The sequence below is a fragment of the Microcebus murinus genome, chromosome 16, assembly GCF_040939455.1.
Source record: "Microcebus murinus isolate Inina chromosome 16, M.murinus_Inina_mat1.0, whole genome shotgun sequence".
NCBI classification, from domain to species: domain Eukaryota; kingdom Metazoa; phylum Chordata; class Mammalia; order Primates; family Cheirogaleidae; genus Microcebus; species Microcebus murinus.
Window position 1 is genome coordinate 70,936,654 of NC_134119.1, and position 16,013 is coordinate 70,952,666.

The 16,013-nt window shown below is 40.9% G+C and overlaps 1 protein-coding gene across 1 annotated transcript in view; it reads left to right on the forward strand.

Moving 5' to 3' along the window:
• Positions 1–11,610, forward strand: part of LOC105884289 (uncharacterized) — a 31,192-nt gene extending 19,582 nt beyond the window's left edge. Inside the window, exon 4 of the mRNA XM_075993298.1 lies at positions 1,131–11,610. Coding sequence (XP_075849413.1) covers positions 1,131–2,755 — 1,625 coding nt within the window. The 3' untranslated portion in view covers positions 2,756–11,610. The remainder of the gene's footprint in view (positions 1–1,130) is intronic.
• Positions 11,611–16,013: the final 4,403 nt, after the last annotated feature.

Sequence of the window (16,013 nt, forward strand, 5' to 3'; positions counted from 1 at the left end):
TTTGTGTCCTTCCTGCTTTGTCTTTATGGCCAGTAAGACTCACTTCATTGGGCAACCCTTATTGGGAAACTTCCCCTCTTTTCCTACCTAAGATTAGCCTAACCCAATGTTATAGACATAGTCCTCTAAGACTGCCAGGTCTGTCTAACTCTTCTGACATGAACTGTAAGTTCTGGATTTCCCAAAACCATCCTCAGGTTCACAAATTTGATAAAAAGACTCCCCAAACTCCCTAAAACCTATTTTACTCACAATCACATTTATTACAGACAACAGGTACAAATTAGAAGAGATACAGAATATATGGCTGGAAAGGTTCCCAACACGAGGCCTCAGGCTCCCAGAGACTCACTGAGTCCCAGCTTTGGTATATGGTAGTACAGGTTTGGAGTATTACCAGCCCAGGAAACTTACCAGAGATTCAGTGTCCAGAATTTTACTGAAGCTTCATTATGTGAGCACATTTGGTTGAATCATTATCTTTGTGGCTCCATCTTCAGCTCTCCTTCACTTTCTTCATATTAAGCTGTTATATTTTGACTTTGTCCAGACCATGGCCTAAGTCATCTCTTCAGGATAAACTGTTTAGGGGTCTATAATGAGTTATACCTGTTTGCATAAACTATCAAATATGGCCCTGGGGGCTGACCATCAATTTAAAAGACATTCTGGAAATATTTAGAGGTTACTTCCCATGACTTCAGAAAAGACCCAAACATTTCCTTGGGGAATTTATTTTATATTGCATACTTGTATCTTCTATGTGAGCTGCATTAGGTGCCTTTTCCTAGTATTCTTGTACCAATATGGAATGTCCTGTCCTAGAGGAAACTGACCATGCAATGTCATTGTTATTCTGCCCATTTCCAGTCTGGAATTGTAAAGGTGACTCCACTACAGACTCATTGTCCCTTGACCCATCCTATCCCTTGGGTCTCCTTTTTAAGATACCTGGAGTCCCAGGACCAAGAAAGAAAGAATTTGTAAACCCAACTTTCAAGTTTCAGAGATACAGCACATAACAGACACAGAAGTCATATTTTCATCTTCAGTTTTTTACAGAAAAGGTAATTTTGTTTTTTCTTTCTTTCATTACTAACAGGCCATTTTATGTCTTGGATTTCTTTTAGGGGACAAAGAAAAACCTAAGACCCCAGAACCTACCACTTGTGAGCCAGCCTTGCCTGGGGGAGTCTCACTCCAAGGAAACCTAACACAGGGAGCCTCAGGGGACTCCCAGCTGAGGCAAGCCAAGGATCAGAATGGGCCATGTGAAATGCAGGAAGGACACTTGAGACCAGGGATAGATCCTGAGAAGGAGAAGGTTTCTGGGAAAAGGAACCCTGAATGTGATGAGTTAGGGACAGCGGGTGGTGCATGCTCCGGGATGATACAAGAGCAAGTCTGTCCAAGAGATACAGTCCATAGCCTTAACTCAAGTGGATCAGGTAAAGAGCCCATGCTTCAGGAAGAGGAAAATATCTTTAAATGCAATGAATGTGGAAAAGTCTTTAACAAGAAACACCTCCTTGCTGGACATGAGAAAATTCATTCTGGAGTGAAGCCCTATGAATGTACAGAATGTGGGAAAACCTTTATTAAGAGCACACATCTCCTTCAGCACCACATGATCCACACTGGCGAGCGGCCCTATGAGTGCATGGAGTGTGGAAAGGCTTTCAACCGCAAATCATACCTTACTCAGCACCAGAGGATTCACAGTGGAGAGAAGCCTTATAAGTGCAATGAGTGTGGAAAGGCCTTCACTCACAGATCCAATTTTGTCTTGCATAAAAGGAGACACACTGGAGAAAAATCCTTTGTGTGCACAGAATGTGGGCAAGTCTTTCGACATAGGCCAGGTTTTCTTCGACACTATGTTGTCCACAGTGGTGAGAATCCGTATGAGTGTTTGGAGTGTGGCAAGGTCTTCAAACATAGGTCATACCTCATGTGGCACCAGCAGACTCACACTGGAGAGAAGCCCTATGAGTGCAGTGAATGTGGGAAGGTCTTCCTGGAGAGCGCAGCCCTTGTTCACCACTATGTCATCCACACTGGGGAGAAGCCCTTTGAGTGCCTCGAGTGTGGGAAGGCCTTCAACCACAGGTCATACCTCAAGAGGCACCAGCGGATTCACACTGGGGAGAAGCCTTTTGTGTGCAGTGAATGTGGAAAGGCCTTCACCCACTGTTCTACTTTTATCCTACATAAAAGGGCCCACACTGGAGAAAAACCTTTTGAGTGTAAAGAATGTGGAAAAGCCTTTAGTAATCGGAAAGATCTCATTCGCCACTTTAGCATCCACACTGGAGAGAAGCCCTATGAGTGCGTAGAGTGTGGAAAAGCCTTCACCCGCATGTCAGGCCTCACAAGACACAAGCGGATTCATAGCGGAGAGAAGCCCTATGAATGTGTTGAGTGTGGGAAATCCTTTTGCTGGAGCACAAACCTCATTCGACACTCCATCATCCACACTGGAGAGAAGCCGTATAAGTGTAGTGAATGTGGAAAGGCCTTCAGTCGCAGCTCATCCCTCACTCAGCATCAAAGGATGCATACTGGCAGAAACCCTATCAGTGTAACACATGTGACAAGACCTTTTACAAGTGTGCAAACCTCAGTTACCCTTCGCGAACTCCTTTTGGGGAAAGACTTTATGAATGTAACCACTGAGGCAAATCTTTTGTCAGAGGAAACAACCGCATCTGATCATGCATACCAAAGAGAAACCCCACAAGTGTCTTCACCATGAGAAATCCTTCTGTTACAAAATATTACTTGTCATCTAAAGAGTCATGGTAGAGGCCAGGCGCAGTGGCTCACACCTATAATCCTACCACTCTGGGAGGCCGAGGTGGGTGGATCATTTGAGCTCAGGAGTTCAAGACCAGCCCGAGCAAGAGGGAGACCCTGTCTCTACCAAAAATAGAAAAAAAAATTAGCTGGGCATGGTGGCGCACACCTATAGTCCCAGCTACTTGGGAGACTGAGGAGGAGGATCGCTGGAGCCAAGGAGTTTGAGGTTACTGTGAGCTAGGCTGGTGACATGGCACTCTAGCATGGGCAACAGAGTGAGACTCTGTTTCAAAAAAAATAATAATAGTCATAGTAGAAATTGACTCAACCTACAGCCTTATTCTCCATCTGAGAATTCATCCTGGAGAGAGACTTGGTTGGTTATTGTACAAATAGGAAAAACTTCAGCTACTTCTTTCTCCTTAGTTTACAGTGCAGTGTTATCTCAGGAATTATTTTAAAAAGGAGGAGACATGGAAGACAAAATGCAAGCACAGATCTTTTCAGACTGCTCTGCCAAGCCTGTGGCAGTTTGTTATTGATTCTTTAGTTTATTTAAGGCAAGGGGAGTGTTTCAGAAGTAAAAGTCCTTGACACTTTTTGTTTCTTGCATATGCATTCATTGCTGTCCATTATTAGGAGAATTAATTGAGGGCAAGTCTTCAAACTTTTATGGTACATCTGTGTTCCACAATAGCCTTTACTCTTGAGAAACATAACTTTTATGAGAAAATAGGGATCTTGAGCCATGAAATACTTATGTTTAAGGCACTAAGGATATATATATATATGAATGGTTACATTTTATTGCACCAGTTAAGACTATTTAAAGGCTTGATATTAAAAAAAAAAAAACAAACATTTTTTCAAGTGAGTTTAAAAATATAACACTCAAACTTTGTGATCCCAATCTGTTGGTTTACTTGATTGCTATAGTTATATGGTAAATTTTTAAATTGGGTAAAGTGATTCTTTTTTGTTATTTAAAGTTGATTTGGCATATCTGGTTCCTTTTACTTTGCATATAAATTTAGGATTAGTTTGTCTATAATACATTTTATAAATGTATAATTTATTAAGATATCTTGCTCAGATTTTCACAGAAATTGAGTTAAATTTGTAGATTAATTTGTTGAGAATTGATATCTTTACCATGTTGAGTCTTACAGTTCACAAATACAGTATGTCTCTTCATGTACTTAAGCATTTCTCAATTTCCTTCATTAGTGTTATGATTTTCAGCATATACAACCTATAAATTTTGTTAAAATTTGCGTCTAAGGTGTTTTTTGTTTTGTTTTTTGTGGGTTTTTCTTTTTGAGTGATTGTAAATGGCATTGGTATTTAAACTTTCACTGTCATGATGTTTGGCAGTATACAAAAATATAATTACTTTTGGACGTCTTGCTGTCCTGCAACCTTGTTGAACACACTATTTTTTGCCATTTTTTAAAATAGAATCCTTGCAATTTTCTATGTAGAAATGTCATCTGCAAATACAATTTTCTTTCTTTCATCCTATCTGTATACCTTTTATTACCTTTTTTGTGTTACTGCACAAGCTAGGGCTTCCATTATAATGTTGAATAGGATAATATTGTATGTTTTATTAATAGATTTCTTTATCAAATATAGAAGATTCCCCTTTGTTCCTAGTTTGCTGAGTTTCTGAGTTGTTATGAATGAGTGTTGGATTTGTCAGATGCTGCTTCTCCATCAATTGATACAGTCTCGTGATTTTCCCTGTACAGCCTATTGATTTAATTGATATAGGGTTTTGAATATTGAGCCAGCCTGGCATCCTTGTTTGTGGAGTATAATTGATCTTTTTTTTTTTTTTTTTTTTTTTTGAGACAGAGTTTCACTCTGTTGCCCAGGCTAGAGTGAGTGCCACGGCATCAGCCTAGCTCACAGCAACCTCAAACTCCTGGGCTCAAGCAATCTTGCTGCCTTAGCCTCCCAAGTAGCTGGGACTACAGGCATGCGCCACCATGCCCGGCTGATTTTTTCTATATAATTAGTTGGCCAATTAATTTCTCTCTATTTATAGTAGAGACGGGATCTTGCTCTTGCTCAGGCTGGTTTCGATCTTCTGACCTTGAGCAATCCGCCCACCTCAACTCCCAGAGTGCTAGAATTACAGGCATGAGCCACTGTGCCAAGCGAGTATAATTGATCTTATATGTCATTTGACATAATTCCATTTCCTTGTTTTTTTGTTGGTTTTGCTTTTGGTTTTGAATACAGGGTCTCTGTCACCTAGTCTAGAGTGCTTTGGCCTCCTCATAGCTCACCACAACCTCAGACTCCTGGGCTCAAAGTGATCCGCCTGCCTCAGCGTGCCACCACACCCAGCTAATTTTTCTATTTTTGTTTGCTTGTATTTTATAAGAAAGTTTCTCTCTAAGTTTTTGGCTAATGATGTGTAGCTCTTTATGTCTCTTTGTTTTGTTTTGCTTTCTTGTTTGTTTCTTTGCTTTTTAAAGGTCTCATGTCTGGTTTTGATGTCTAGGTGATTCTGGCCTTCTAACATGAATTGGAATGAGTTCTCTTTTGTTTTTTGAAAGACTGTAGAATTAATATTTATTTGTTCATTTAATAAGTTCGATAACAGTCTCTACTAAACCATTGGTCCTGGAGATTTTCCTTTTGGAGGCTTTTTAATTACCTGTTTATTTTACTGGGTAGATACAGAACTATTTAGAGTACCTATTTCTTATATAATAAATTTGATATTTTATCCCTTTGAAAGAAATTCCATTTCATCTAAATTTTCTATTTTATAGCATTCCCTTATTTTGATATCAGCAGGATCTGTACTTATATCCATTTTATGACTGACATTGGAAATCTGTCTGCTCTCTTTATTTTCCTTTTCTCTTTGTTCTTGGACATTTATCATTTTATTAATTACTTCAATGAATCAGCACTTTATGTCATTATTTTTCTTTATGTTTCTGTTCTTAATTTTACTGATTTCTACTCTGATCTGTATTATATTATTCTTGCTTTCGTCATATTTGTTTCTTAGTAATTTCTTAAGGTGGGCATTTTGGTTATTGATTTGAGGCTTTTTGCTTTTTTAATGTAAGCATTAAGTTCTATAAATTTACTTCATGGCACTGTTAGCTTCATCCCACAAGTTTTAATATGATTTTACTACATTTTATTCAGTTTTAGTGTTGATTTTTTTGGAGATATCTTCTCTAACCCATGAATTATTTAGAAGTATATTGTTTAATTTTCTAGTGTTTGGAGTATTTCATGCAATTTGTTATTGATTTCTAATGTGTTTCACATTTGATCTGTGATCTGTTTAAATGTGTTGACATTTTCTTATAGCCCAGGATATGGTCTATCTTGTTCTATATGGCTACTTGAAAAGAATGTGTGTTTTGCTGTCCACATTTATAGAAACATGGAGTTTCTGTAAATGTCTGTGTATTGTTATCATTCAGGTTGCTATATCCTTGCTGATTTTCTGTCTAGTATTTCTGTCAATTGCTTAGAGAAGGCTGTTGAAGTTTTGAATTATAATTGTGGAATTATCTGTTCTTCCTTTAAGTTCTATCACTTTTTTCACATAATTGAAAGCTCTATTGTTGGGTACATACACATGTAAGTTTGTTAGGTCCTAATGTATTGACCCTTTTATCATTTTGTAATGTCCTTTTTTGCTCATTAATACTCCTGTCAATGCTGTATCTGATATTGATATAGTCACTATTGCATTGTTTATATTTTGTATTAATTTTAAGCTTTTTCAGTATCATTACATTTGAAGTAAGTTTCTTGTGAGCGGTATATACTCAGGCCATGCTTTTTTTTTTAATCCATTTTGCATATTTCTATCTTTTAGTTGGCATATTTAGACTATTTAAATTTAAAATAATTATTGATATGTTAGGGCTTATGTCTGCCATTTTATGATTTGATTTTTGTTTGTGTTCCCTTTTCATTGTTCCTCTCCTGTCTTCGTTGTTATTTGGTGCTTTTACTTGTCTTCCTGTAGGTTACTTCCAGTTTTTTTAGAATTTCACTTAATATATCTGTTGCAGTGATTTTTAGTATAGATGTTCCTTGACTTATGATGGGGTTATATCCCAGTAAACCCAATGTAAGTTGGAAATTTCTTAAGTTGAAAATGCATTTAATATGCCTAACCTATTGAACATCATAGCTTAGCCAACTCTACCTTAAATGTGCTGAGAAAAGAGTTTCGGGTCAAAAAATTTTAAAGTGTGGTTTCTACTGAATGCACATAGCTTTTGCACCGTTGCAAAGTCAAATACTAGTAGGTCAGACATCATAAGTCAGGAACCATCTGTATATATCTTTACATTATTTTTTAATTGTTGCTCTGAGTATTACAATGTGCATATATAATTTATTATAGTTTAATGTTATCAACAATTTAGCACTTAAATGTATAAAAACTTCCATTAGGTCTCTTTACCTTACCTATTAATATAATTGTCTTGGCCGGGCGCTGTGGCTCACGCCTGTAATCCTAGCTCTTGGGAGGCCGAGGCGGGCGGATTGCTCAAGGTCAGGAGTTCAAAACCAGCCTGAGCAAGAGCGAGACCCCGTCTCTACTATAAATAGAAAGAAATTAATTGGCCAACTGATATATATATATAAAATTAGCCGGGCATAGTGGCGCATGCCTGTAGTCCCAGCTACTCGGGAGGCTGAGGCAGAAGGATCACTCTAGCCCAGGAGTTTGAGGTTGCTGTGAGCTAGGCTGACGCCACGGCACTCACTCTAGCCTGGACAACAAAGCGAGACTCTGTCTCAAAAAAAAAAAATATATATATATAATTGTCTTAAGTATTTTCTATTCAAACAATGAGTACCATGTTGGAAGATGTGATTTTTGCTTCAACTGTCAAACATTTTACAAGTCATTAGAAGCATGTTACTTTACCCATTCCATTGTTTGTTTGTTTTCTCTCCTTGAAATCCCAGGCTGCCTTCTGTTAACATTTCCTTCTGTTTGGTGAACTTCCTGTAGTCTTTCTTCTAGATTAGGTCTGCTGACGACAGATTTTTTTTGTTTTTCTTCCTTTAAAACTGTTTCTTTTTTTTTTTTTTTTTGAGACAGAGTCTCACTTTGTTGCCCAGGCTAGAGTGAGTGCTATGGCCAGCCTAGCTCACAGCAACCTCCAACTCTTGGGCTCAAGCAATCCTGCTGCCTCTGTCTCCCGAGTAGCTGGGACTACAGACATGTACCACCATGCCAGGCTAATTTTTTTCCTATATATATTAGTTGGCCAATTAATTTCTTTCTATTTATAGTAGAGACGGGGTCTTGGTCTTGCTTGGGTTGATTTAGAACTCCAGACCTTAAACAATCCGCCCACCTCGGCCTCCCAGAGTGCTAGATTATAGGCGTGAGCCACCGCGCCCAGCCTTCCTTTAAAAATGTTTTTATGTCCCCTTATTCCTGAAAGATATTATTGTGGGATATGAGATTTGAAGTTGACAATTTTTTTTTTCTTTTAGTACTTGAGAAATACATCTGTTTCTTCTGTCTGCCATTATTTCAGGTGAGAAATCTGCTACCATTGGAGCCGTTTGTTCTCCAGCCATAATGCATCATTTCTATCAAGCTGCATGCAGAGTGTTTTTCGTTGTCTATATATAGGGGTCAGAAGTTTGATCCTGTTGGGTAAGGCATGGAATTTTTTTAGTTTATCCTGTTTTGTGTTTGCTCAGCATTTTGATCTCTGTAGGTTTATGCCATTTGCCGCATTTGGGGAATTTTCAATTATTGTTTCTTCAAATATTTTTTCATCCCCCCTGTTTCTTATCTGTCTTGAGACTCTACTGGCATGAATGGTAGATCTTGTGTTATGGTTCTACAGGTCCCTCAGGCCCTTAATTTTTTTCCTGTAGTCTATTTTCTCTGTTATTCATGTTGACTAATTTCTATTGGTTTCTGTTTGACCTCACTGATTCTTTGCTCTATCATGCTTAGAGCTTGTCCAGTGATGATTTTTCATTTTGGTTTTTGTACTATTCTTTTTACTGTTTTTTTTTTTTTTTTTTTGAGACAGGGTCTTGCTCTTCTGTATGGGCTGGAGTGCAGTGACATTGTCATAGCTTGCTGCAGCCTCAAACTCCTAGACTCAAAGTAATCTTCCTGCCTCAGCCTCCTAAGTAGCTGGGACTACAGGTGTGGCCCACGTTGTTCCTGGCTGATTTTTCTGTTTTTTGTAGAGATCAGGTCTTGATATGTTGCTCAGGGCTGGTCTTGAACTGATCTCAAGTGGTCCTTTTGCCTCGGCCTTCCAAAGTGTTAACATTACAGGTGCGAGCCATCACACCCAGCTGGTGTTTATATTTATCAATTGTTTATTTGTACATCTTCTATTTCTTTGCTTAGTTTTTAATGCTAAAGAAAGACTCTGAGAAAACAGACAATACTGTGTATTCCAAAGCCATGGTTCTCTGGTGATATGTCTTGGTGTTTGAAAAGAAATCCTAAATTATCTGGAGGAATAGACAGCCTGCAGTTCTATGTCGTGCTCCACAAATATCTCTACGAACAGATCCTATAACTGAGGATAATCCACAGGTCATTCAGTGTTGTATTCCCCAGAGAAGATTTGTGTGTAAAATCCCCCAGCTCTCTAAGCCTGTTATATCCTCAAAGGAAAAGGGGCCACTCCTCTCCCAGAATCACTCTTGCCTTTGTTTGGGGGCACATTCCATCCCTTCCCACGCCAGCTTGTGTAGCCCTTCTATCTTTACAATTCCATTGCTTAGTCTTTAACTTCCCCCTAATAACCAGATTCCTCGTAATCTATACCTGTGTTCAGTTCTCCATTCTCATCCCCAAACTGTTTCCACCCCAATTATGCATCAAGCTCTGCCCATTTTCCCTCCTCCGTTATCTCGGGTGTGTTCTGTGTAGCCGGTCTGTGCCCTGCCTGTCTCCCTCCCTCATATCTCTTTCACTTCACTGACTTCCACCACTGTCACCCAACTTTAGCAGGTCTCCCAGATGTCCCTTTTAACCTTTTACTTATTAGACCTTTATACTGCTGACCACCTCTCTCACTTGAAGGTCCTTTTCTGGCTTCTGCATGTTCCTTCTTTGTCTTCCTTCCATCTATTAAATATTTTTGTTTCCCAGGATCTATCATTGGCCGTTGCTTTTTCACTTGCCATGAGCTCAATGAGTGAGTGAGTTCCCTCCAAGGGCACTTCACCCTCAGTTATCTACAGAGTTTCCCCAAATTCATGTCCACAGACTGAATCTTTCTCATTTCCTTTACCCACTGGTTGTCCTTCCGCACCTTCTCTGTGTTCTTGCACACTGAGGATGCATGTGGCCATGGCCATGGTGTGCATCTCCAATAATCACAGGAGCCAGCAAACGTAGTATTACACTGTGTCTGAAGTTATTTTGAATGTTTTACACACTTTTTAAAAACCTTTTCAGCAACTGTATGTGGTAGATAATGCTATTTTCCCCATTTTATAGATCAGAACAGTCACAGAAAGGTTAAAGAATTTTCTTGAGTTGCACGATTATGAAGTTTGGGTTTAAGGACTCGAGGCCCAGTATTCTGGCTCCAGAATCAATGCCTTTAACCAGTTTATTTTGCCTCTCATAGTGTGGGCCTATTTTTAGTTCCTTCATGGTGTTTACCACAAAGCTGCGCATATAGGTGACACCATGTATGACATACCTTGACCTCAGAGAGAATCTACATAGGCTTTTATGGGCAGATGTACAAGATTTTAGAAGTTCTAATGAACGGCTGGGTTGGAGTCCCCAAAACCACCCCCAGCTTTGATCATTTGTTCAGAAGACTCACAGTACCAGCATTTTGTCATACTGAACAGCTATGATTTATTAGAGCAAAAGGATACAAAGCAAACTCGGTAAAGGGAAAAGGCTGATAGGCTGGAGTCCAGAAGAAACAGGCACAATGTTTTGAGTCCTGCCTCAGTGAAGTCACACAGGATGTGCCTTATTCAAGCTCCACCTGGGACTTATGAAAACACATGAGAAATGTCCACTGGGAAGCTCACTGGACACTCAGTGCCAGGGTTTTTATTGGGCACGCTCTCCAGCACTTAACCACAATTCTAGAATTCTACCCACAAGGTAGCAGGTGATAAGCCACATTGTTTACACAAAAAAACCCAGGGCGCACGGAGTTTCTTTTCTTGGGGAGAGTGGTAGGAAACCTTTCACAATCTAAGGTCCTACACCAGCAAGGGCAAACCTTGCAAGCTCAAAGGATAGCAGTCTCCGACCTGCTGTTATAACTCTTTTCTTTACAGCAACTTAAATGGTACTAAAATGCGGTGTAAGTCAAATTTTTGTAACAGACATTAAGCAGTTTCCTTCAACAAAAAATAATGGTCATAATTTTGTGATGAAGGTTTATAACCACTGTAATTAAAAAAAAAAACCTCCTAAGTCACAGTGGAACTTCTTATGAATAACCTAGCTGGGATTTAATTTAGTGATGATTAGAGGAAGTCTGGTAAGAAAAGACCTTGTCTGCCTAATGCATGTATATGTACCACTTGAAGCCATAGGTACGGATATGTGTGGCTACAAATAGTCTGACTTGCAGACACTCTCTTCCTTAGCCTTTGTTTATAAAGCTGTAATGAGGAGATCAATGTGTATTTGTACAGCATATCTGTAAAGTTCTCATCCTTTCATTGCTGCTATTGAAACTGTAGCTCTTGGCTTCAATGGAGAGAGATGTAAAGACTATGGGGGTTCGTAATTTCTGCATTACTAAATGCAGATAACTTGAGATTAAAAAATATGTTTCAGTCGTGGATATGTGTCTTTGAGTTTTTCTGGGAGGGAGTGGGACCTACAGGAGTCCAGTTTGTGGGAATGTGTGCTCAGACTCTGGTCAAAGGGGTAGCCTTTCCTGTCTCAGTTATGGGACGCTGGAGTGCCTCTGGAATGCTCAGTGATACTGTCCTATAGTTTTCAGGGTTGAAGATTTTAAATGTTTGCCACGGAAATGTTCACATCTTAAAATTGTGTGATTTCAGCTAAATTGTAAACAGGTAACTTATTTTTCGTCCTTCAGCACAAGGTCATGAGCCACAGGCCTTGTAGTCTACGTGGTTATCTCTTACTTTAAAGAAATTCCTATTTACTGCTTCCCTTTAGTTTGGGGATTCTAGCATTTAGCAAGCATGTGTATTCTGATATTGGGACAAGTAGGCCCTTGCTTCTCCTAGAGAGACTACTGTGCCTAGAAGTAGCAAAAGGATCTCTTGCTAGCTTGCCTTTGGTATCTTAACCAACCAATCCAGAGCCCTGGCTTAATCAAATCCTCAGACCTGGAGCCACTGTCTATCCCTGTTCCTAATCACCCCCGGACTAGGTACCAAGCACCTAATGGCAGTCCCTACACCCTGGTGCTCACTGAAATTATTCAAACTAGCCAGCCCTAAGCTGTGCCCCTTGCCCTGTCTCACCTGTGCTGCTGCTTCCTTCTGCACGGTGTGCTCTGCCTCCCGTTTCTAGAAATCTGTGAGTATAAACTTCCTTCCTGACGATAATTTCTGTGTCTGGGTGCCATACCCACTTGACTAAATCAAATCCCAGCCATATTTCAGGATATATAAGGAGCATATTACAGCCTCCTTACTATGGCCTGAGAGACACTACATGGTTGTCTCCATTGATCTCTCCAGTTCATCTCAGAACCAGTCTTGGTCTTCATGTTCAGCTACAGCATGTACTTCCTCAAAGTATTCTGCTTTAGTTCCCTTGTCCTAGGTATTCTCTCGTGTGAGACACTGTTCCCTCCAAGACCCACTCCACTCCTCCACGTCCATGCTCAGATATAACTGCCTTCATGGCCCTGCCCCAATCACTCCACTAATATTGCAAAACTGTTTTTATCCCACTCTCCCTCTAATTCTTACCCACTCTCCTTTGTTTTATCTCCATTACATTATCTCCTCCAAACCTTCTGTACTGTTTAGTATTTTTTTTTTTAAATCATTGGTTGGAATTAAAGATCCTCAAGGACAGGGATGCATAATTAATTTGCTATCTGTGTATCCCCTTGTTTAGAGCAGCAGTGCCTGTCTCAGGCTAGGCAATCAGTACTTCCTGAATTAACAATAGATAAATATATAAAATGATGCTTTCAAATAGTTGAGTGACCTAAAGAAAAATGGTACAGAATGATGTTGGAGTGAAGGGCTACTTCAAGTTGAGATGTGTGGGGAAGGCTCTGAGGAGGGAATGGTTGATGCCAGCTAAGCCCCGTCACCCTGGACCAGCTTTCCAGACGCCAGGGGTGCTGGTTGAACTCTGTCCCTCACAGTACCTTACAAAGTATCTTCCCTCAACGTCTCTAGGTGTAAGGTTGGTGGCGGGCCCCCTCCCTTCCCTAGATCAAAAAAGAAAAGGCTCATGAGACCAGACCTGCCAAGGACCACTGTCCCACTGAAAACTACCAAACCCATATAAGAAAGTTTTGGCTCCTGGTTTCCACAAATACTGCCAGCCCCTCCTATTTCTCAATGACCACCAAAGGTCAACCCAGCTCTTCCCACCAAAAGTCCCTAGCCCAGCCCAAACACTATAAAAGGCCTCACCCCCTTCATACAGATGTGACTTTTTGGGCCCCCCCTCTCTTGGGACCCCAGAAGCTCACCTAGGAGTGCTAAATAAAGCCACGTGGTTTGGCCCCACTCTTTCTTTCTTTCACGGCCGAAAAACCTTACACTAGGAAGTGTTTATAGAGCGAATTTTGAGTGGACTTTACAATGAGGGTAAGTCCCATGATCTTGCACCTTTGTAGGCCTGTTGGCTCAAACTTGGTTGTTGAGGCTATGAGTTCTGGCTGTGCTCCCAGAAAGCAGCCTGTGACTGCTTCTGTTCCAGGGTGAGAGTCATGGTTTGAGATCAAGATGTTATCGGGGCTCTAAAAGGGACATCTCAAATATGATGCATTAGTATCCTGATTGGGGAACAGTGGATGCAAGCAGAGCTTTTCTCCGATGTGCCCTTCTGCGTAAAGATGGTCCTATTACTGGAAAAAAAGACTAAAGTCTGAGGACTTCACCCAGAAAGGCTCTGCCTCAGGCTACCACAATTCTTCCTGGGGCTGCTACCTGTGATATTTTATCTGCATAACAAAACAACCTTGGCTGGACCAGGAGTTTGAGACCACTGTGGGCAACATAGCAAGACCCTGTCTCAAAAAAAAAAAAAAAAAAAGACTACCTTTGTTCATCATGAATTTCCTCCGCTCACCCTTCCATAACCTGTTGCCACCTCTCCCGAGCAATAGCTTCTTGTAGCTCAGAATAGTATTATATATAAATTACAATTATCTGACCCTTTTTTGATTCTCACAGTTTGTGACTGCCATACGTATGCACACAAAATGTTTGCATGCCTTTTCTCCTGTGAATCTGTCACTGTCAGTTTATTCCAGAGACTCAAACTATGAAACCTTCAGAGGTTAGACAGAAAGGTTTAAACTCCCCTACAGTGTTCTCGCTCCTTGAGAACAAGATGGATTCTACAAGAAAAGGAGAGAGGAGCTCACTGAAGCAGACATGTCTTGGGGGATGATTTCCCCTGAAGTGATATGGGATGAACAGGAAACACTAAATTCCAGAGGAATCTCAGGGTCAGGACCCATTTATCACCTTCCTGGCCAGAGAGAGAGAGAGTCTGAGAGTTGATTCTTCTACCTACAGAGAGGATTAATGGGGTTTGCGAAGAGAGTTCAGAGTTACGCTGCTTTCAGCAATGCCCTGGAGCGTGAATTGCACAGCCAAAAAACCCAACTCAGGCCCCTTGGTTTCCCATCGTATGCATTGAATATTTGTTCTGACCCTGCATGTCCCTCTGCTTCTCCCCCAGGGAACACCTCTGGGCCAGAGCTCTTGTACTGGGGATGAGGACGATGGCACACCTCCCTGCCACCCCAGCTTTGGGAGCGGAGTGCTCAGTGGGGGCAGGGGGGTTGTCTGTTTTGAGCTGCCCTCTCCCCATGTGGAGACATTACCTTTCGGCCAAAGCAAGGGTCATAGGGCCCAGGACACTCATCATCATGGTGCCTTAGTTGGAGCCTGCATCCCTCAAGTGGCACTTGGCCAGAGGAAAAGGGAACCCCACCTCTGGAGCCTGTGCTCGCCATGCCAAGAATTTATCCTCAACACCAAGTAGCTGGGGGCAGGATGAGAAATGCTGACATCCTGCCCCTCCTGGGAAGACAGCCCTGCAGCTGGGAGTGGGGAGTGAGGGAGCCCTGTGCTCTTGTGGCATTTCCATCTTGCTGAATTGGGAGGGTCAAGGGAAAGTGAGGGTCTTGTTTCAAATATGACAGACTTGCTGTTCTTGTATTAATAGAATTATAGTAGTTTCTTGAATAAATCTTTCTTCATTTGCTATACATCTTTAGGACTATTTTCAGAGACATTAAATGTTTGCTTTTGTTTGTTTTCTTTTGTTTGCATGTTTGTTTTTAATAATTTTCACCAGTTTCACTGGGAAGCAAGTCTGCAAGGGGCCTCCCTCTGCCATGCTGGAAGTCTCTTGCTCTTTTTGTTTTACTTTAGATTTTTAAAATAACCAAGCAGTTTTAGATTTACTGAAATGTGGCAAAGATAGTATAGAGGGTTCCCATGTAACCCCTACTCCGCTTTATCTGATGTTAATATAACATCTTACAGTTCTATGGCATAATTGTCAAAACTAAGAATGAACATTTGTGTAATACTATTTGAAGGAGACATCCCTGGGTCAGATTGGCCGAGACCCAAAGTCAGCAGAATGGAAGCACATTGCTTGTTCCCACAATTAGCAGGACATGACTTGTTGACCAAAAGAGAGAACTGCTGTTCCTCTGGGAAAATGGCCAAGGACCTGTGGTTTCACACGCGAGCCAAGTGTAGGGGACTGACATAAATTTTCCTAGTTTAAGAATTGAATTTAGTGAGTAACATATGTGTTCTGCCCAGAGCGTTTAGAAGCAATGTGCTCAGGACAAGGTCCTTGTGATAAACAAGGCTATTGCCTAGAGGCATAACAAAGGACCTGAGCTGCAAGTAAGCAAGAGCTGCCCAGCCCCACAACATTGGGGGTCTGGAGGCCACATGATAAACACATTGTTCCTGTGAATGCTGCTTGAGCCCCATAAGATGGCTGGTTAGTTAATGACGGGTAAGACCCCTCAAGGGAGGAGCGACCT